Here is a 23,961-nt window from a genome sequence, read left to right on the forward strand (position 1 = left end):
ACTTAACCACTATGCCACCGGGCCAGCCCTTCTTCTGTGTTATCTTATAGGAGTTTTATAGTTTTGCATTTTACATTTAGGTCTTTGATCCGTTATGCCTTAATTTTTGTGAAAGATGTAAGATATATGTCTAGATTCATTTTTTTTACATGTGGATGTCCAGTTGTTCAAGCACCATTTGTTGAAAAGACTGTCTGCTCCATTGTATTGCCTTTGCTCCTTTGTCAAAGGTCTGTTGACTGTATTTATATGGGTGTATTTCTGGGCCCTCTATTCTATTCCATTGATCTATTATCTATTCTTGTCTTGACTACTGTAGCTTTATAGTAAATCTTGAAGTCGGATAGTGTCAGTCCTCCAACTTTGTTCCTTTCCTTCAATATTGTGTTGACTAATCTAGGTCTTTTACCTCTCCATATAAACTTTATTAGAATCAGTTTGTCAATATCAACAAAATAACTTGCTAGGATTTTGATTGAGATTGCCTTGAATCTATAGATCAAGTTGGGAAGAACTGACATCTTGACAATATTGAGTCTTCCTATCCATGAATGTGGAATATCTATTTAGTTCTTTGATTTTGTTGATGAGAATTTTGTAGTTTTTCATCATAGATATTGTACATATTTTGTTAGATTTACACGTAAGTATTTCATTTTTTTGGATGTTAATGTTAATGGTGGGCTGAGCTAACATCTGTGCAAGTCTGCCTCTATTTTTTGTATGTGAGATGCCGCCACAGCATGGCTTGATGAGCAGTCTGTAGGTCCGCACCTGAGATGGAACCTGTGAACCCTGGGCCGCCAAAGCGGAGCACGCAAACTTAACCAGTACACCGCTGGGCTGGCCCAGTGGTGGTGTGTTTTTAATTACAAATTCCACTCGTTCATTGCTGATATATAGGAAAGCAATTTTATTAACCTTGAATCCTGCACCCTTGCTGTGATCACTTATTAGTTCCAGGAGTTTTTTGTCAGTTCTTGCAGATTTTTTACATAAATGATCATGTCTCCTGTGAACAAGGATAATTTTATGTCTTCTTTCCTAATCTATATACCTTTTATTTGTTTTCTTGTCTTTTTGTATTAGCTAAAACTTCCAGTATGATATCAAAACAGAGTGATGAGGAGGGAACATCCTTGCCTTGTAATAGATCTGTGGGAAAGCTTCAAGTTTTTCACTGTTAAGTATGATGCCAGTTGTAGATTTTTTCTAGATATTCTTTATCAAGTTGAGGAATTTCCCCCCTATTCCTAGTTTACTGAGATTGAATATGATTTTTGATATAGGTAGGTTTCACACTGTCATCTTACTGTTTTCTGTTTGTTTCTTTTGTTCTTTTTTCCCTTTCCCTCTTATCCTGGCTTCTTTTGGATTATTTTTTATGATTCCATTTTATCTCTGTTGTTGGCTTATCAGCTATAACTCTTTGTTACTTTAGTGATTGCTTTAGGGGTATGGTTCTCATTGGGGTCTGATTTATTTCCAAGAGGACACTTGGTAATGTCTGGAAACATTTTTGATTTTCACAACTAGTGGGATGCTATCGACATCTAGTTGGTAGAGGTCAGGGATGCTGCTCAACATTCTACAATGCACAAGGCAGCCTCCCACAACAAAGAATATCTTACCTAGAATGTCAGTAGTGCCAAAGTCGAGAAACTCTAATTTAGGGTTTATAATATACATCTTTAATTTATCACAATCTACCGTCAAGTGGTACTGCTGTATGGTGTAAGAACCTTACAATAGTGTACTTACATTTCTCCCTGCCTAGCCCTCATGCTATTGTTTTCATACATTTTACATATGTAAAAACCCTGTAATATGTTGTTATTATTTTTATTTAAACAGCCAATTATTTTTCAAACACTTTTAAATAATAAGAAAAATATGTATATATTTACTTTTTTTTTTTTTTTTTTTTTTGCAAGGAGGACTAGCCCTGAGCTAACATCCAATGCCAGTCCTCCCCTTTTTTCTTGAGGAAGACTGGCCCTGGGCTAACATCCGTGCCCGTCTTCCTCCACTTTATATGGGACGCCGCCACAGCATGGCTTAGCAAGCGGTGTGTCGGTGCGCGCCCGGGATCCGAACCTGCGAACCCTGGGCCGCCGCAGTACGCACTTAACCGCTGCGCCACCGGGCCGGCCCCTGTATATATTTACTTTTGTAGTTATCATTACTTCTGCTTTTCATCAATTTGTCTTAGACCCAAACTTCCATCTGGTATTGGTTTCCTTCTTTCCAAAGGACTTCTGTTAACATTTCTGGTAGTGCAGGTCTGCTGGTGGTGAATACTTTCAGCTTTTGTATGTCTAAAAATGTCTTTATTTTGCCTTTTCTGTGTGTGGTAAAGCATGTAACATAGATTTATCCTGTTAACAATTTATAAATATACATTATGGTATATGTCTATTTTTGTACGACAGATTTCTATTTCACCTTTGTTTTTTGAAAAATATTTTTGCTGGATATAGAATTGTAGGTTGATGGGTTTTTTTTATTCTAGTACTTTAAAAGTGGTGCTCTAGTCTTCTCACTTGTATTGTTTCTAATGAGAAATCCTATGTCATCCTTATCTTTGTTCCTCTGTATGTATGTAGCATGTCTTTTTTTTCCAGTCTGGTTAGTGGGAACAGGTGCTCTTCCTTGCCTGAGTGACAGACTCTGTTCCCTCTAATCCTTTGGGCTAGTTGCTTTTCCGTTGTCAGGTCGTTTCTTCACACACATGAATTGATCAGTACTCTGCTGAATACTTCAGGGAACCCTCTGCAGATCTCATAGGTTCTCTCTCTGTGCAGTTCTTTACTCTCTGGTACTCTGTTCTATGAACTCTAGGTGCCTAAGTCTCTCTAGACTCTTATTTCTGTCTCTTTAACTCATGAAGTCTTCTAGACTCTGCCTCAGTTCCCTCTCTTGCTCCATGGTGTGAAAACTCTTTAAATGCAGTAAACTGAGGCAATTGTAAGGCTCACCTTATTTTGTTTTTCTTCTCTCAAGGATCATTGTCCTTTACTGACTGGTGTCCAGTGTTTGGAAAAACATTGTGTCAACTCTTCTGTCAGATTTTGTTTGTTTTGGCTTCTGGTAGAAGGGTGAATTCAAGCCCTGACACTTCATCTTTTTTTTTCTTTGCCATTTTTTATTTTGATAAAATTCGTATAACATATAATTCATGATATTAAAGTGTACAGTTTAGTGGTTTTTAGTATATTCACAATGTTGTGCAATTGTCACAATTGTCTTGTTCCAGAACACTTCCATTACCCAAAAAAGAAACCCTATCACTCTCCATCCTACTCCTCCTACCCACCCCCCTCCCACCCAGTCCCCAGCAACCACTAATATACTTTTTTTCTCTATGGATTTGCCTATTACGGTATGTGGCCTTTTGTGTCTTTCATATAGTATATTTGAAATGTTCGTCCATGTTGTAGCATACATCAGTACTTCAATTCTTTATATGGCTGAACAATATTCCATTGTAGGTATTTCATCTTTGTTGGAGTGGAAGTCAGCTACTGAAGCCTTTTAACTGGTTTCTGCTGCCACTTCTGTCTCGCATATACTCCATATTTGACCTCTCCAAGTGATTTTAGTATGCTGCCAGGGACGAGAATCAGATTTAGAAAGTTAGTACTAGAGGAGAAGCAGGTTTAATTAGAATAGGATAAGGACTTATCTAGAGTCTTTTTTTCTTTGTCTTCCTTCATCTCTTCCTTTCTTTGATTCTGAAAGAAATACCAGGTCAATTTAAGTGGTTTTAAAGATTGGCACTGGTTGCGTTTTGTAATACATACTCTTTGAGTAAATTGCAGAAAATGTATGGAAGAAAACAGAGACCAGCTGTAATTTCACTACCTAATAGTTTGGCACATTTCTTTCCAGCTTTTTTCTTTCTTTTTAGTTCTGCATTTATGCATGCTATTACCTATCATTCTTTTTACCTTACTGAATTTGAGATTATCCTCAATATGTGATTTTTTTTCCTGATTTTTCTACTTAATGCATAAGCATTTTCAAATGTCATTGAGTTATTTTTGAAGAAGTTTTAAATGGCAGTAAGTAAATCCCATTATATGGATGTACTAAAATATACTTACTCAAGTATTGGAGATGATTAGATTGTTTCCAGTTTTACTATTATAATTATTGTATAAATAATAGGTTAACTGTTAGAAACTTTAAGGCTTGGAAATATATTATCAAACTGTTCTCCAGAACATACCAATTTACACTTTAACACATTCACTAGCATTCATTCTTGCAAGTGCCTGTTTTACTCATCATAGTTTCACCAGCGTTGTAAATACTGCCTTGTCGGCATGTTCTGTTTATGTTAAATTTTTGTTTACAAGTTATTTTTTCTAGACTTTTAAAATCAACTTTATTGAAGTATAATTTACATATAGTATAAAGGATTTATTTTATGTATGGTTCTGTATTTTAATAAACAAATATACCTGTGTAACCACCACCCCCAACAAGGCATAGGACATTTTCATTCCCCACAAAAGTTCCCTTTAACCAAGCTTTTGCAGTCGTATACTCCACCCCCATTTTAGGCAATTACTGATCTGATTTTGATCACTATAGATTAGTTTTGTCTGTTCACAAACTTCATATAAAGGGAACCATACAGTATGTAGCCCTTTGTGTCTGATTGTTGCTCAGTATACTTTTGAGATTCATCTTTGTTGTGTGTATCATTAGTTTGTCACTCCTTTTTTTTTTCTTTTAACTAAGTAGTATTCCGTTGAATGAATGTGTTCACTTTGTTTATCTATTTACTGGTTGATGGACAGTTGTATTGTTTCCAATATTTGGCTGTTGGGAGTAAAATTGCAGTTAACATTCATGTGCAAGTTGTGGACCTGCATTTCAGTTTTCAGGTAAATACTTAGTAGGATTCCTGGGTCATGTAATAAGTGTATATTTACTTTATAAGAAACTGCTCAACAGTTTCCCAAAGTGGTGACACTCCCACCAACAGTTGGTGTTGTCAGTTTTTTAATTTTAATCATTTTTGTAGGTGTGTAGTCAAAACTGTCTGTGGTTTTATTTTGCATTTCCCTCATATAAAGATGTTGATCATCTTTTCAAGTTCTTATTGGCCATTCCTGTATCTTTTTTGGTGAAGTGTCTGTTTAAATGGTTGGCCCATTTTCTTAAAAAATTTGGTTGTTTTCTTATTATTGAGTTATAAGCGTTCTTTATATATTCTGCATTCAAGGCCTCTCATATATGTATTGTGAATATTTTTTGCTAGTCTGGCTTGTCTTTTTGTTTTAAGAATATATTGTGACTAGCACAGTTTTTTAATTTTGAGGAAGTCCAGTTTAACAGTTCTTTCATTTATAATTTGTGCTTTTTATGTCCTAAGAAATCTTTGCCAAACCCAAGGTCACTAAGATTTTTCTCCTATATTTTCTTGTAGATTTATGTAGGTTTTATGAGTTTAGGCTTTATGTTTAAGTATGTGATCTATTTTCAGTTAACTCTTATGTATAGTGTGAGGTAGGAGTACAGGCTCATTTTTTCCCCAAACTCATGTCCAGACCATTTGTTGAAAAGACTCTCCTTACCTCCATTTAATTCCCCCATTATTTGGCAACTTTGTCTAAAATTCATTACCTGTATGTATGTGAGTCTATTTCTAGATTCCTGTCTTTTCCGTTGCTTTATATGTTCATCCTTATGCCGGAACATACTGTTGGTTAATTTAGCTTAATAAGTAAGTCTTGCAATCAGATTATGTATGTTCTTCAGATTTATTCTTTTCTTTCAGGATTGTTTTGTCTATTCTATTTCTTTTGCCATCCTTTGTGAATTTTAGAATTAGCTTGTCCGTTTATGTAAAAAAAAAAAAAGCTTGGTGAAGTTTTGATTGGGATTGTATTAAGTGTCTGGATCAATTTGGGGGAAAATAGACATTAACAGTATTAAACCTTCCAATCCATGAACATGTTATATGTCTCCATTTATATTGTTGTGCAAGTTTTACACATGATTTTGTTAAACCTATCCTTAAGTGTTTAGTACTTTTGATGCTGTTGTAAATGGTATTGCTTTTTATTTTCATTTTTCAGTATGCTAGTATGTAGAAATACAGTTGAGTTTTGAATATCAACTTGAAACCTTGTTCATTTCACTTCTTAGTTCTAGCAGCTCTGTTGAGATTCCCTAGGATTTTCTCCCTACATGATCATATCATATTCAAATAGTTTGACGTTTTCTTTTCCAGTCTGCATGCCCTTATTTATTTTTCTTCCCACACTGCACTGGCTAGAACCTCAAGTAAAATGTGAACTAGAAGTGGTGAGAACAGACTTGGCTAGTTTTTGGTCTTAGGAGGAAAGCATTCAGTCTTTGACCATTAAGTATGCTGTTAGCTGTAGGTTTTCCCTAAGTGCCTGCCGTTTATCATGTTGACAATGTTTTCTTGCTCTCCGGGAACTTTTTGTTATGAATGAATGTTGAAAAAAAGTTTTAGTTGTCAAAATTATTAAATTTTTCACTTTTGCATTTGTTCTTAAAATGCACTATTTTGAATATTGTACCTTTGTGATATGTTTTAATAAAAACAAGAAACTTTTATCCCTTACAATGTGCCATGGGCTATTCTGAACACCTTGTTAACTTAAATAATTATCACAACAGTCCTTTGAAGTATGTGTTATCGAAGTTTTACTGATGAACCTTAAATCATTATTTTCCAGAGGAACTTAAGTTCATTTCCCATCCCCTTGAGTGTAGACATATGAATATTCATTTCTAATAAGTGATGTAGGTTTGTTGTTTCTCTTTGTATTCTATTTTGGCTTCTCCCTACATCCTTGTTGATTTTGTTTTTAGAGCATGTGAAACATTAACATGGTTCTAAAATTCAGAACTGTACAAAGGGTGTGCTCAGAGAATTTTCACTCCCTCCTTATTCCCTCTATTCCATTTATAATACCCTATTCTTTGTAATTCTTAACTAACCTATGCTCAGTTTTATTAAAGTTCTTTGGGTACTTGAGAAGAAGGGGCATTGAGTGTAAAGTTTGATCTATAGCTGTAAGATGTACTTTATTAAGTTGCTTAAGTCCTTGCCTGTTCTTTATCCACTTGATTTGCCTTATGCTGAGTGGTGTATTAAAAGTTAGTTATTATTGTGTCTTTATCAGTCCTTGCATATCATGTAGCTCTTGCTTTGTAAAATGGTTATTACATTATTTGCTGTATAGATATTCAAGATCTATATAGATCTAGATATTCATAAAGGATATATAGATATTCAAAATCTTTGTTTTGAATTGTAATTTTTAAGTCATGCTTAATGCTCTGGCCTGAATTCTACTTGTCTGATATTAGGATCTGCTTGTCTTTCTTATTGTCTTCCATTTCCTGATAAACTTTCATCCATCCTATTAATTTTTTTCTTTCTGAACCACATTTTTTTTTTTTATGTGTTTCTTGTATTCAGCATATAGTTGAGTCTTGGGTTATGAGGCAGATTGAAAATCTTTTTTGGGGGCTGGCCGGGTCGTGTAGTGGTTAAGTTTGCACGCTCTGCTGCCACAGCCCGGGGTTTGCTGGTTCGGATCCTGGGCGTGGACCTGCTCACCGCTCATCAAGCCATGCTGAGGTGGCATCCCACATAGAAGAAGTAGAAGGACCCACAACTAGGATATACAACTATGTACTGGGGCTTTGGGGAGGAAAAAGAAAAAAAAGGGGAAGATTGGCAATAGATGTTAGCTCAGGGCCAATCTTCCTCAAAAAAAAAGAAAAGAAAGAAAAATCTTTTTGTTTTCATAGATGAGTTAAGCCCATTCACATTTTTTGATACCACTGAAAATGTTTGGTCTCAACTCTGTCATAATATTTAATAATTTTTTGTATTATGTTATATTGGCTCTGTTTATTTCTCTTTAATTCTTGCTCTCTTATCTAAAGATTATTTTTGGTATTTGAAAAGGTTTGTATTTTTTTTTTCCCTCTCCCATTTTTAGTTGCATTATTTCCACTTTAGTGTACAGATGTTTGTACATTAGTATCCCAGCCTTTTCCTCATCTTTGAGAAAGGTATATATATGTAATACTGCTGAAGATGGACTACATTATCCAGTATGTAGCCAATAGTCACTTGTGGCTTCTGAGCACTTGAAATATGGCTGGTATAGAATTGAGATATTCTATACATGTAAAACACACACTAGATTTTGTAGACTTGGTATGGAAGAAAAAAATTTAAATATCCCAGTACATTTTTATATTGATTACATGTTGAAAATGATAATATTTTGGATATATATATTGGCTTAAATAAAATATATTAAAATTAATTTCATCTGTTTCTTTTTACTTTTTTATGTGTGGCTATTAGAAAATTTAAATATTTGGCTCACATTTGTGGCTTGCATTATATTTCTGTTGAATAGTGCTGTATTCTAGTAGATTCCTCAGAATTCCCCTACAGAATTCCATAAGTTCTTTCTATAGCCTTGATACTTGAAGGACAGCTTAGCTGGATATAAAATCCTTGCTTCACACTTTTGGTTCATTGAGGTTTCTGAAAATGCTGCTTCCTTGATGCTTTGCTTTATGTGTTGTTTTTGAAATCCGATGTTAGTCTGATTCTTTTGATCCTTTTAAGTTATTATAATAATAATATGTATTAATTTATAATAATTAATATTATTCTTGTTTGGAAGCCTTGAGGGTTTTTTTTTCATTATTTTTGAAATAGTTTTATTCAAATATATGTCAGAGTTGGTTGTTCTGGGTTACTTTACCAGGTACTTGGTGAGCTTATTATTATTATTGTGGTAAAAAACACATAACCTAAAATTTACCATCTAAACCATCTTTAAGTGTACAGTCCAGTAGTGTCAACAATATATGCACAGTGTTATGCATCAGATATCTAGCACTTTTTTTGTCCTGGAAAACTGAAACTCTGTACCTGTTGAACAACAACTTCCCTTTTTCTCCTCCCCCCAGCCCCTGACAACCACCGTTCTATTTTCTGTTTCTTAGAATTTGACTGCTTTAGACCTTATGTAAGTGAAATCATGCAGTATTTGCCTTTTTTGTGACTGGCTTATTTCACTTGTTATAACGTCCTCAAGATTCATCCATGGTGTAGCATGTGTCAGAATTTCCTTCCTTTTTAAGGCTGACTGATATTCTATTTTATGTATATGCCGCATTTTGTTTAACCGTTCAGCTGTCAGTGAACACTTGGGTTGCTTCCACCTCTTGGCTATTGTGAATAACATTGCAGTGAACATGGGTGTGCAAATACCTCTTTGAGATCCTGTTGTCAATTCTTTTGGATATATACCCAGAAGTGGGATTGCTGGATCATATGGTAGTTCTGTTTTTAATAGTAAGTCTTCCAGTCCATGAACACAGAGTATCTTTCCATTTACTCACGTCTTATTTAATTTCTTCCAGAAGTGTTTTGTGGTTTTCAATGTACCTGCCTTTCACCTCTGTGGTTAAGTTTATTCCTAAGTATTTTATTCTTTTTGATACTGTTCTAAATGGAATTGTTTTCTTAATTTTCTTTACACATTGTATATTGTTAGTGTACAGAAATGCAGCTGGTTTTTGTGTGTTGATCTTCTATCCTGCAACTTTGTTGAAATTCATTTAGTAGTTCTAACAATTTTTTCTGTGTGAAATCTTTAGGGTTTTCTATATAAAAGAACATTTCATCTGTGGACAGAGATAATTTTACTTCTTTCTTTCCAGTTTGGATGCCTTTTATTTGCTTTTCTTGGTAATTTCTCTCACTAGGACTTCCAGTACTATGTTGAATAGAAGAGCAAAAGCGGACATCCTTGACTTGTTCTTGATGTTAAAGGAAAAGCTTTCAGTTTTTCACTGTTGAGTATGATGTTAGCTGTGGGCTTTTCAAATATGGCCTTTATTATATTGAGATAATGTCCCTCTATTTCTAGTTTGTTGAGTGTTTTTATTAGGAAAGAGTGTTGGATTCTGTCAGTGCATCAGTTGAAATGATCATATAGTTTTTGTCCTTCATTTTTTTATTACAGTGTAAATTACATTGATCAGTTTTTGTATATTGAACATTCTTGCATTCCAGGAATAAACCTCACTTGGTTGTAATGTATATACTTTTAATTTGTTGTTGGATTTGGATTGTTAGTATTTTGTTGAGGACTTTTGCATCGATATTCATCAGGGATATTGGTCTGTAGTTCTTTTTTTCTTTGTAGTATTGCCCCCCTGCCCCCATTTTATTGAGGTATAATTGACATATAACATTATGTTTAAGGCATACAACATAATGATTTGATATATGTATATATTGTGAAATGATTACCACAATAAGTTTAGTTACCGTCCATCATCTCATATAGTTACAAAGTTGTTTTTTTTGTGAGGAAAACTTTTGAGATTTACTGTCTTAGCAACTTTCCAATATACAATACAGTCTTGTTAATTATAATCACCATGCTGTGCATTACATGCCTAAAACTTATTAATGTTGTAACTGGAATTTTGTACCTTTTGACCACCTTCACCCATTTTCCCCCAATGCCCACCCCCTTCTCCTAGAATCTTTGTCTGATTTTGGTATCAGGATAATACTGGCCTTGTAAAATGAGTTTTTCTTCCTCTTTAATTTCTTGGAAGAGTTGGAGAGGGATTGGTGTTAATTCTTTAGATGTTGGTAGAATTCTCTAGTGAAGCCATCTGGTGGTGAGCTTTTCTTTTTGGGAGGTATTTGATTACTGATTAAATATCCTTACTAGTTAGGGGTTTGTTCAGATTTTTTATTCTTTTTTTTTTTTCTTTTTAAAGATTTTATTTATTTATTTTTTCCCCCCAAAGCCCCAGTAGATAGTTGTATGTCATAGCTGCACATCCTTCTAGTTGTTGTATGTGGGACTTGGCCTCAGGATGGACGGAGAAGTGGTGCCTCGGTGCGCGCCCGGGATCCGAACCCGGGCCACCAGCATCGGAGCGCGCGCACTTAACCACCAAGCCATGGGGCCGGCCCAGATTTTTTGTTCTTAATAATTTAGTCTTGGTAGGTTGTATGTTTCTAGAAATTTATTTCTTCTAGGTTATTCAATTTGTTGATGTATAATTGTTTGTAGTAGTCTTTTATGATACTTTTTAGTTCTGTGGCATCTGTTTTAATGTTTTTCTCTTTCATTTCCGTTATTTGGTATTTGAGTTTTCTCTTTTTTTCTTAGTTTGTGTAGCTAAAGGTTTGTTGATTTTTTTTTTTTGATCTTTTCAAAACAAATTTTAGTTTTGTTGACTTTTTTCTATTCTTTATTTCTACTCTTTACTAAATCTGTATTATTTCCATCCTTCTGCTAACTTGGGGTTTTGTTTGTTCTTTTTCTTGTTCCTTGAGGTATAAAGTTAGGTTGTTGATTTGAGATCTATTTTCTTTTTTTAATTTAATTTTAATTTAATTTTAAAGGTAGGCATTTACTCCTATAAGCTTCCTTCTTAGTATTGCTTTTGCTGCATCTAAGTTTTATGTTGTGTTTTTGTTTTCATTTTTCTCAATATTTTTCTAAATTCTCTTGTGATTTCTTTTTTGACCCATTGATTGTTCAGAAGTATGTTGTTCAGTTTCACATATTTGTGAATTTTCCAGTTTTCCTTTTGCTGTTGATTTCTAGTTTTATTCCATTGTGGTTGGAAGAGATACCTGGTATGATTTCAGTCTTAAATTTGATGAAACTTGTTTTGTGGCCTATCTTGTGATCTATCCTGGAGAATGTTCTGTGTGCACTTGAGAAGAATGTGTATTCTGTTGTTGAGTGAAGTGTTCTTTATATGTTTGTTAGGTTCAATTGGTCTGAGTGTTGTTCAAGTCCTCTCTTTCCTTATCGATGTTCTGTCTGGTTGATCTATCCATTATTGAAAGTGGGTATTGAAATCTACTACTATTATTGTAGTATGTCTATTTCTCCCTTCGGTTCTGTCAGTGTTTGCTTCATGTGTTTGGGTGCTCTGCTGTTAGATGCATATATATTTATAATTTATAGCTTCCTGGTACACTTGACCCTTTTATCGTTGTGTAATGTCCTTCTTTTGTCACTTGTGACAGTATCTGGCTTAAAGTCTATTTGTCTGATATAAGTGTGGCCACCCACTTATGGGTGGTAACTCTTTTGGTTACTATTTGCATAGAATATCTTTTTCCATCCCTTTATTTTCAGGTTATGTATATCCTTATATCTAAAGTGAGTCTCTCATAGACAGCATATAGTTGGATCTTGTTTTTTAATCTGTTCAGTCATTCTCTGTCTTTTGGTTGGGGAGTTTAGTTTATTTACGTTTAAAGTAATTACTGATAGTGAAGGACTTATTATTGTCATTTTGTTAATTGTTTACTATATGTCTTGTAGTTATTTTGTCTTTCTTTTTCCTCTCTTGCTGCTTTCCTTTGTGTTTCGTTGATTCTTTTGAAGTAAACAGGCTTTGATTCCTTTCTCATTTTCTTCTGTGCATCTACTATAGATATTTTCTTTGTGGTTACCACAGGGATTACATAAAACATTGTATAGTTGTAACAGTCTGTATTAAACTGGTAACCTAAATTCAGTTACATACAAAAGCCCAAGTCCTCTACATCTCCTTCTGCACTTTATATTATTGTCACAAATTACATCTTTTTATTTTTTGTATCCATTACCATAGTTTTATATTGAATTTTTATGCTTTTATCTTTTAAATTCTATACTAGAATTAGAGGTGATTTTTGCACCACCAATACAGTATTACAAGATTCTGTATTTGTCTATATGTTTACCTTTATCAGAGAGTTTGTTTTCAAATGCTTTCGTATTGCTGTCTAGTGTCCTTTTGTTTCGATTTGCAGGACTCCCTTTAGCAGTTCTTACAAGGTAGGTCTAATAGTGATGAACTCCCTCAACTTTTTCTTATCTAGGTAGACCTTTATTTCTCCTTCATTTTTGAAGGACAGTTTTTCCAGATATAGTATCTTGGTTGGCAGTTATTTTTCTTTCAGTACTTTGAACATGTCATCCCACTCCTTTCAGGTCTGTAATGTTTCTGATGAGAAATTGCTGATAATCTGTGGGTACTCCCTCGTACGTGATGATTTGCTTTTCCCTTGCTGCTTTCAGGAGTCTCTCTTGTCTTTGACTTTTGACAGTTTGATTTTAATGTGTCTTAGTGTGGGCCTCTTTAAGTTTATCTTAGTTGGAGTTCTTTGAGCTTTTTGAATTTGGATGTCCATTTCGTCCTTGGATTGGAAAGTTTTCGGCCATTAATTCTTTAAACAAGCTCTCTGCTCCTTTCTCTCTTCTCCTCTTGGAGCTTCCATAATGCATATATTGGTCTGTTGAGGTGTGCTGTAAGTCCCTTGGACTCTCTTCATTCTTTTTTCTTTTTGTTCCTCTGACTTGATAATTTTACATGATCTGTCTTTGAATTTACTAATTCTTCCTTCTGCTTGATCAAGTCTGCTGTGGAATCCCTTTGGTGGATTTTTCAATTCAGTTATTGTATTTTTCAGCTCCAGAATTGCTTTGTTTTTTTTTAATCTCTTTGTTGATATTCTCATTTTGTTTATGCATTGTTTCCCTTTTTTTGTTTAGTTGTCCATTTGTATATTCTTGTAGCTCATTGAGCTTTATTAAGATGATTATTTTAAACTTTGTTGTCAGATAATTCACAGATTTCCATTTCTTTAGAGTCAGTTTCCAGAGATTTATTTTGTTCCTTTGATTGAGCCATATTTCCCTGTTTCTTCATGTGCCTTGTTATTTTTTTGCTATAATTTGTGCATTTGAAAGAACAACCACCTCTCCCAGTCTTTACAAGTTGGCTTCATACAGGGGGAAGCCTTTACCAATCAGCCCATTCAGGGAGTCTGGAAGCCCTTTAAACCTTTTCTGTAGATGTGTCTTCTGGGCATGTATGGATAATTTCCCAATTAGAGAGATTTGCTGGTTTCTTTTTCAGGCTTTTGTATTTTCTTGCTCCCCTCTGGTGTCTGTCTGTGGTACTGCAATAAGCCTCTAAGCTCTCTTATTCTCCACAGCACCCAGGCGTCCAAAGAGTACTGGTTCAGTCAGCTCTCTCTGTTAGGTAAGACAGAAATTAGTCATTTGGGTGGGTCTCCAATAAGCTAGAATGTTGGGTGAACATTCCAGTCTTCTCTTACCCTCCCCAGGGAGAAGCCACAAGCGGAGCATTTTCTCCTGATTGCACCAAGTGCTGTCAGATTCTGTCTGTGGTGGTGCAAGTTCTTGTATGCCGTCTTTCTCCCTGGTGGGCTTTTTTGGATATTGTAGATTCATATGTTTTATTTCCAGACATTTTGGGGGATGTTGTTTTATATTAGTTCTGTTGATTGATTGATTGTTTGTTTGTTTTTCAGGAACTCCAATTATATGAACGTCATTCCTTCTTTGCCTTTTACATGCTGCCATCTTATTTCTTGCTCACTTCTTTCTTTACCTCATTTTCATTCTCTTGGTTATTTGAAAACCTTTATGCAACACACTTACGTTTTTGTTTATTTTACACTAGGCTTCCAGTAGTTTTGTCGTTATCTCTGAGATAATTATCTTTTTCTTTCTTTCCTGAATTCAGTCAACTGTTTCCATTTTTTTGAGAGTCTTTTTCCTCCTTCTCTGATCTTAGTTTTTGAGTTTCTGATTCAAGGTGATTTTTCATATCCCTAAATGCTTCTTTTGGGCATGTTTAATTAAGTTTGGAGCATTTTTCTTAAAGTTTCCTTTTGTCCCTCCCTCCTGGAGTGGAGAGAGTTTATTAGAGGTATAGTTGAATCTTGTTTTTTGATTTTTAATAGTGGCAGTAGGCTTATTAAACTTTTTCTGTTCATTTTTGTAGATTTGGGGTGGTTAAAAATATTCCTGGTTCGATAATGCCCTCTTCTGTCTGTGTAGAATGATCTGCTTTTAAGGAGTAGGCAAAAAAGGGCTTGTCTCATTCTAGCTGTTTGTAACAGATGGGCCATTTTTATTTTTTCCTTCTCTGCAAGGATTCAAAACTTCCTGTTTTGATTTTGATCTCACAGAATTTTGCTGTACTCTGTTTTGTGCTGATGGCTCATCTCTCATTTTCTTTGTCGTTGCGGCTTTATAAGTTTCTTAGTCCTTACTAGTAAGTTTACTATTATAGGGAGGTAGAGTAGATAAATGTACACATTGTCTGCTATCTTAAATTAGGAGTTTTGTGTGTGAATTTTTAAAATACCAATGAATAAGTTTTTGACATTGTATGCAGCCTAACTCAACTGATAGATTCTGAAACCCAACAAGTTGGAGCATGAGCTTGGCAAGATGAAAAAGAGACATACAAATAAGAATTCAAATTTCAGCCTTGCTAATTTCTACCAATGTGGCCATAGAGCATTAGTTTACTCATCTCCAAAAGAAAAAAATTTCTACCCTGCATCTTGAACGGTTGTGCTTGGTACTTATTTTATATGACTAAAAGTCGTGAATTATTTAGCTGCTTTTAGTTTGCTTTTAATGGTTTATCATGTAATTTCATGTGTTACTAGGAAAAATATAAGGTATAGCGAATGTATAATATGTCTAGGAAAATGCAAAAAATGTTTAGGTATAATATAGTAGGTTTCTAAAGGATATTTCAGAATGTCAAAGTAACCATAAGAAGTGATTTTGTGTACAGTCGTGTGCTATGTAATGATGTTTCAGTCAACGACGGACTGCATATATGATGGTGGTCCTATAACATTACTATCATATAGCCTAGGTGTGTAGTAGGCTATACCATCTAGATTTGTCTAAGTACACTCTATGATGTTTGCACAATGATGAAATCGCGTAACAACACATCTCTCAGAACTCTTATCCCCATCATTAAGTGACACATGATTGTATTTTTGTAGAGTTCCTTCATTTAAGTTGCAAAACTTTTATAGCATTTTTTAAATTTATGAAAACAATACAAATTTACCACAGAAAATACAAAATGGCACACAGAAGAAAATAAGAGCCACCTAAATTGTTAGCATTTTGTTGTATATTCTATTCTGTATTCTTTCAGGCTCTTTTATCTACATAAATATTCATTTGTATTCATACATGTTATTTTATAGCCTGCTTAATATCCTAATGTCTTTTCAAGTCAGAAATCTACATTATGTTGTGTTTTACTATTACCTAAGGGTTCTATTTTGTATGTATAACATAATTTTTAAAACTAATTCCTTATTTATTGACATTTAGACCTTTTTTTTTGGTATTATAAACAATGCCATGGTGAGCATTTTTATTTAGTCACTGTTGCCCGTTTGTCTGTTGTCTTTTGATAAATTCCGTAAGTGGAGTTGGTGGGCCAAAAGGATGCCTTTTTAAGGGAAAGGAAATCAGATAGTGCTTGATTTTTAGTTATTTTTAAAAAACTAACGTCACCAGTCTATAATGCAGCATGTAACAAGGAATCGATATTACTCCTGATACCGATACCCCTTCCCCCAATAAAGACAGATCAAAACTCTGATACCTACTTCCAGGATTTTGTCTCTTTGCCACTGGTTATGGTTATTGTATGAAGTACAGGCCGCTGGAAGCCATACTGTTGTTGTTTTCTTCTGATTTTGGGGGTTGAGGGACTGTCTAATAATCTGGGGAAGGAAATGATAGCTGAGAATTTATTTTTAGAGCTACATTTAATCTATAAATTAAAATAGGGGAGTATGTCATGTTCTGGCTCCTTAATTTCAGGCTGCAGCTCTGTCATCTGCCAACTGTGTTAACAAGAAGAGCGTCATCTATAATCTGTTTTTAAATTTTCTCATTTGTAAAATTAAATTATTATTAAATCTTCATCTATTAAAGATGTACTTTAAGAATTGGATAATACCTACAAATGTTTTGTACTTATGGGAAAGTGCAATATATATCAAAACAATCTCTTCAGATCAAAAATGTGCTGCCAGTTAACTCAGTTTCCTCTTGTCACCCATGTCTGTAGATTGTCAGCATTACAAGAACATGGTTTTTGGCTTTAACATAAAGCCTTCTCAAGTAAAGATGGCATAGTCAAAGAATACTGGCATCAGAGCCCTGAAATATGACTGTCTCAGATATTATACCATGAGTAAGAGCAAATCACTTGTTTCTTGAGTCTCATGTACAAAATGGGATAAAATCTACCCCTATGTCCCAAGATTGTTGAGGAGCTAATATGCATGTGATTGTGGATGTACTTTGAGAACTGTAAAACATTATGTAGATACAAGGTGGCATTGCATGCTGCAGAACTTTCTTTGACCAGGAGATAATAGGAAAATATAGGCTTAAATAATGCTAGAAATTGCTCATTCAATGTGTGTGTGTGATCGCCTCACAATTTCTTAGTTAACTCTGAAATTTTTACTACTAATAGATTCTAACTAAATTGATAGTGATAGTTGTATGGGGAAATGTATTTAGTGCTCCAACTTGGGATCCTACCCTATGAAGAAAAACATGTTTCTACCTGGCACTGAAAATAGAGAAACTCTCCAGTCTAAGCCAGCACCCACCCTCCTGTCCCTTTCCTCAACTGCTTGCCTTTCATTAAATGTCTGTGGGCTTTTGTCCATTTTGGATGTTGTTTTCTCTGCCTGGATTGTTTCTTCTTTTCCTCTTTTACCTTACTAAATCCCTGTTGATCCTAAAGTTTTAATTTAGATTTTACTCTCTTTGGACATCTTTATCCTTCCAAGATGAGTGGTTTGACTAATTGACTAATTCCTGCACTGATAGTAATTTAGTCTGTTAAACATAATTTTATCTGTCTTTGAATTATTCAGAATTTTGTACTGTTGAAGTTTCAGGTATATAAATGCAGAAGATAGTTAAATTTGTGATAACAAAATTTTTTCCTGTCATTTGCATATTTTTCCAAATCTGGTATTGGTGACAAACACCTCAGTTAATTTAGCAAAATAAGAGATCAATTTTCTTGTAATCAAGATGTTAAATTCTAGTTTATGAATATGTATATATTTAATCTTTCTTAAAAATTTTACTTATTAAAATTGTAATCATTTAAGATGATGCTTGTGTGAGTGCAGGTATTAAGGGAGAATGATGGCAGTGTTTTCCGTAGGTCTGTGGCAAAAGACAATTTATAATTGATTCTTAAAGCACCTTGCAAAGTAAATTTTAAATGGAATTATGAATTGAATTAACATTATTAAAACAACTTATGTTGCCTACTTTACATTTTCCAGGAACATCATTTACAGCGAGCTATTTCAGCACAGCAAGTGTTTAGAGAAAAAAAAGAGAGCATGGTCATTCCAGTTCCTGAGGCAGAGAGCAACGTCAACTATTACAATCGCTTGTACAAAGGAGAGTTTAAACAGCCAAAACAGTTCATTCATATTCAGCGTAAGTTTGTTAATTCATTGTTTTCTGTTTGTAATTTAAATTTTTCAACCAGTGAAAATCTTTTCTCTTTTTGCCCAAAGAGATTTTAATTTTTCAATTCAAACACACTGATTTATAGAGATATGAAACATGAAAGAAAAAATCTCTCTATGCTTACATCTGAGCTTTGAGATCATTTTGAGTGTTAGTTGCATTTGGAACGTTTGATGTTTATATAGTATAGGATTTTTTATAGCGCTTATACTTTATTATACAGCTAAAAGGTGGTTGATTACCATACCCAAATGAGATTTATTTTTAAAGACTAGTGGCTATAATGCTGATTAGGGGTGAGTCTTTTGAAATTTTTTACAATTAGATCCTACACCTCTACCTTCATCTAGTTTTTATAAAATTCTACTTCTGCCTCTTTGATACTCTTATTTTTATCCCCATTGTTACTATTTAAATGATCACCATCTCTTGCCTTAACTACTTCAATAATCTCCTAACTATTCTATTTACTACTCTCCGTCTCCTGTCCTTACCCTCTTCTAATCTGTCTTCACAAAGTCCACGGGTGTCAGAGTGGTCTTCCTAAAGTGTCAGTCTGATCAAATTATATTCTGGCTTAAAATCCTGCTGTCATTTTTTAATGTGTGCAGTAGGAGTTTTCAGCTGATTCTGCAGACAGATGCTAGTGTCTTGGTATCTTGTCTGGTTGCATAAACAAACCTTGAGTAGCTTGTTAAAATAGAGATTCCAAGGCTCTGCTTCAGGCCTACCTGTCTGAGAATCTCTGGTATGCAGCCTGGTAATAAGTATTTTTAAAAAGTTCCCCAGGTAATTCTGAAACATCTCCAGATTCAAGACTGACTGTAAGATCTGTTTTTCATTGATTCTAAGATATATACTTTTTATGTATCATCTTTGAAATAAAATTGCATCTTAAATTGCTATTGGTCCTGAATTGAAGTCTAGTTTAACTAAAGAAAATTTACATTTGTTTCTGCTAGGCATCTGGGAACACTATCAACCTGAGACCGCTTTAAAGTCTTTGCTTATTTGTTTGTTTTTGGACCACACTGGTAGCTTTAGTTGAGGCTGCAGACCTACTTGGAGTTCAGTTCTCAGGGGGAGATTTCTTTCCCCTTTCTTCCACCTATGGGCGTGTTGAGAAATACAAAATTCCTTGCTGTTCCTTTCCGCACGGCTGGTTTATTTTTTTATCTTACATTGAGGTTGTTGCCCTTTGGTAGTGTAGCTTTATGCAGGAGTATTCTATTAAACTTCTTAATAGATCTCAACATAAAGCTTTTTTTTCTTTCTTACAGTACATAAAGTAATAGCGCATCTTGTAATTAATGGCAGTTTAGATTTAACAGAATTCAATAATAGCCAAATTTTCTAGTTTGAATACAAAGCCCTTAGTGATCTGTTCCGTGCCTACTCCTTTAACCTCATTTCCTGTTGCTCTTCCCCTCACTGTCTGTACCATAGAGACTAACTTAAAATTATCCCCATTTGCATTATTTCACATTTCACACTTCCTTGCATGTGCTGTTCAAGTCTTCTTTCCCTTCCTGAAGCTGGTTTAAGAGCTAACTCCCTTACAAAGCTTACCCTGACTTTTCACCTTCTACCTCCCTTCTTTGCTTATCTCAATACATTGTACTTACCTTTATTAGAGGACTCACCATCCTTTATTGTAATTATTTGTAACCATTCTTTCTCTCCTTTTAGACTGTGAGCTCCTTGAGGGCAGGGACTACGTTTTATTTTCTCTTTGTATCTTTAGAGTAAAGCGCATGGCTTATAGATGCTCAATAAAAGGCATGTTTGTTGACTGAATTGTTTTTAAATGGCTTATGACAAGCCCTTAAGTGTCAGAACCGTTTTTCAGAGACTCTTTTCTCTTAAGCATTCAAGAGAAACACATGTGCAAAAGTTACTTATGTGATTGTTTTCTCTATGTTCTTTGACTTTGAGTCCTTTCAGCTTGTTGAAGTTGCCTTATCTTTGTATCAGGAAGGAGATAGCTGTTTATAATAGGAATTTTAAGGATTTCTCAAGCTAAAGTATCTGGGTTTTTTGTATTTAAATAACAGTATAGCTGGACAACAGGACCATTTGTAAAAACCGTTCTTGGAAACCAAGAACCAGAAATTGGGTGTAACCCTTCTGAGTCAGGCCCATTGGATACAATAAACATTAATCTTGTGTTGGTTTTTTCATTTTATTTCATCCTATCACTGTAATAAATGGAATAAAAAGAATAGAAAATTATTTTAACTATTTCATTTTTTTCTTTTTTAGTCTGTCAGCATATATATTCTATATACTATACAATATCACACTATATACAACTTTTTATTCTGCCTTTTCTTTCTACTTTTAGTTTAAGTTTCTCAGGTTTTTGTATAGTCTGTCATTTTTAATGTATATATAATTTTCCATCAAATTGATATTCCACAATTTGCTTACCTATATACTTATTGTTGGCCTTTTGGTTATCTCTACTAAAATTTAAACTCATGTTATCATTGAGATTTTTTTTTCAAGGAAGGCTTTTTAAAGTTTTTTGATGTAACTTCTTTCCAAGCCCTTAAATATAAGGAGTTTCAGAAAATATTGCTATGGATTTTTCCTTTTCTTCTTTTAATGATAGATTTGAAAGAATCCCCATTTGCCTGGCTAGAGAAAAACGTTGTACAGTTGCCACAGTAGGGTGGCCTAGTTCAGGCCTGTCATGTTGCTTGCTTGGGCTTGGCAGAAGACTTTTTATTGGTCTCTCTGTTCTAGTCTTTATGCCTTCCAGTCCATCATCCACACTGCCATTATTGTGATATTACCCATTTAGAATTTCTCAGACTCTCTGTTGCATATAGGATAATATTTTAACATCTTTGTATGATGTTTAAGGCCCTCTTTTATGCCTGTCCAGCCACAGTTTCCTGTGTATTCTTCCACTGTGACACCAACCTTATTGAAATGAACTGTTGGCGGGTCTGTTTCTTCCTCTAGACGGTAAGCTCCTCAGGAACAGAGCTCCATTGTATTCAACATACAGTCCCAGACTACAGTCTCAGTATGCTTTTTTCCCCCAATTCGTCTGACCCTTCACACTTTCAGCTACAATAATAATGAGCCCCTTGCAGCTCTCTGATACTTAGGCCTTATTTTCTCATGCCTCCATGTCTTCATGTAGCCCTTTACTTCTCTCTTGCGTTTGTTAAAATACAACTTGCTCTCCAAGTCTCATCTCCCAGATTACCATTAGGAGCCTTTTCCTGACCCCTCTAAGCAAGAGTTCTTGGCACTGTTTACCTCAGGCCCTCCTGTGACATGTGCACACTCTCATTGTGGCATTGACCACCTTCAGTTGTGATTGTCTTGCCCTCTGTTGCCTCATTAGGCTATAATGCTCATTGAGAGCAAGGACTTTTTTTTTTTCTTTTAATTTCACTACCTAATATAGTACCTAGCGTGTGGTTAGGTATGCAATTAAATATTTGCTGAATAAATAAATGGGTGAATGAATGGATAATTGAAGATAAAATCATACACACCATGGCATTTTTGAGACACCAATCTTGGAAGACTCAAAATTGTACACAGAATCAAATATGAGAATAAAATTATTGGTGTGTCCCGTGAAATTGAGACCTGCTGTGTGGATCCAAGTTAGAAATTAAAATTACTCACCAACAATGTCATTTTAGGGCAAAAAGTGTCTGCCAAGAAGGAATTGGAAGTGGAATGACTCCAGTCTTGGTATGGATGTGAGAGAAACCTTCTTGTTCCTTCCTGTCCCTTTCAGTACTAGTTGTCCGTAGTCACCCATATTGATATTCTGGGGAACTTATTCAGGTCAGTCACAACACACTGGAGTATTCTTACCAGATTGGAAGCATCTTGGAGGCACAAAGTCCTTGATGACCTAAGATACTCAAACTGTTCCTTGTTTAGACTAATTCTACACACTGGTCAGTTGTGTGATACATGCAGAAAATGCTATCTGTTGTTTTACTTACGGTTATAACAAATTTACTTTGGGTACTTCAACCCATATGTTAAAATTCCTTCATTCCTTTTGGAGTTTAAGAACTTTATTAAATTCAGAACCCAACTTTTCTCCTTAAGGAAACTGCTTTGTTTACACTGCAGTAAGTTTTTTTATTTTGGCCTTCCATTACCCCTTTTATTTAATGTTAATATTTTACAGTTGACATTAAGTATCTCAGAATTTTAGTACATGACGGAACTTGAGATATTGTTTCATAAGTATTCTGAAGTTAATTTGTGTCCAGTTTTGAACCCAATTAAATGGCTCTTGGAGATGGGACTCTCTTTTTTTTAAATGAAGGTTCACTTCCCCTTCTCAGTGCATTACACCTACAAACACAGATCAGTAGAACAGCTCACCTGCTTGGCTGAAAGAAAGGAGAGTTTAGGAGAAAGGATAGGTGGGGTAGTACCTCTCCTTGTCAGGCAAGGAGAGGAACTCACTCAAAGGAGATTGAATTCTGCTGTTTGTGTCTGTGGCCCAGATCTTAAGCCCTGGGAAAGTGCCTGTTTGTGTATACTGCTGTGTACCTCTCTACACTTGAAACTACCTCCTTCTCTGTTCCATAAAGCTGACCATTGTCAAGTCTACACTTGGAAAGGAAGAAAAATTCCACCTATCAGTGTAAAGTGGATCTGTATATTCCACTAGATTTTCAGCAAGAGTGAGACAGATGCTTGCCTAACATCCAACTTCAATATCATTATCCTTGGAATGTCCTTAGCTATTCTCCCCATTAAACAAAAGTGATGATAATTGATTCTTTGCCCTGTGGGGGCAAACATGTTTTGATTAGAAAGTGTTGGAGAAGATCTCAAATGAAGAGCATTGTTTCGTTTGTACAGTAAAGCTTCTTGGTGAAAAGGATGCATTCTAGGAACATCATTTTCTTGTGAAAATGTCACTGGGTATGTATTAAGAAATCAAATTGAGCACAAATCCCATGAAATGACATCACATATATAAATAAATAAATACTAGAAAAACAGTGCCACGAATACAGAAGTGGATTGTATCAGATTTGTGGGAACACATTTTAGGTGCAGCTAGATCCCAAGTAGGGGTGATTAGAGGGGTGATAACAGGGAGAGTGAGCAAGGCCAGGTTCTGAGGGCAACCCACATTCAGATCACCTGGCTTTAAGGATCTTCTTCTCCTCAAGATTGTACTGAGCCTCCTGTCCTTGGGTAAAGCCATGAGTGTGGGCATGAGGGCTGAAATGGTAGAGCAGTATTTGGGGAGCTGCTAATCCAGGATGGTGGAAGAGCCCCAAAACTCAGAAAATATTAAAGTAATGCCAGGTGTTTGGGGGAAAAAGCAAAATAATCATTGGGCAGTCTGGATTGGAGAGATAGAAGTCTAAGTGCAAAAAGAGAAGTCTAAGTGCAAGGAGAGTGTCCCTTTGGCCTGTATGCGTTTATTTATGTCCACCATTAAAAAAAAAGAAAAGATTTGAGGTGGCTTTGAGTAAAATACAGCACAATAGATTAAAGACCATAGTTAAAGAAATTAGGGAGAAAATAA

At 34.9% G+C, this 23,961-nt stretch overlaps 1 protein-coding gene across 1 annotated transcript in view; it reads left to right on the plus strand.

Moving 5' to 3' along the window:
* EPC2 (enhancer of polycomb homolog 2) overlaps positions 1-23,961 on the plus strand; it is a 128,081-nt gene that overhangs the window by 27,078 nt on the left and 77,042 nt on the right. Inside the window, exon 2 of the mRNA XM_058548927.1 lies at positions 18,233-18,392. Within this exon, the coding sequence (XP_058404910.1) occupies positions 18,233-18,392 (160 nt within the window). The remainder of the gene's footprint in view (positions 1-18,232; positions 18,393-23,961) is intronic.

Source organism: Diceros bicornis, chromosome 10 (genome assembly GCF_020826845.1).
Source record: "Diceros bicornis minor isolate mBicDic1 chromosome 10, mDicBic1.mat.cur, whole genome shotgun sequence".
Classification (NCBI taxonomy): Eukaryota; Metazoa; Chordata; class Mammalia; order Perissodactyla; family Rhinocerotidae; genus Diceros; species Diceros bicornis.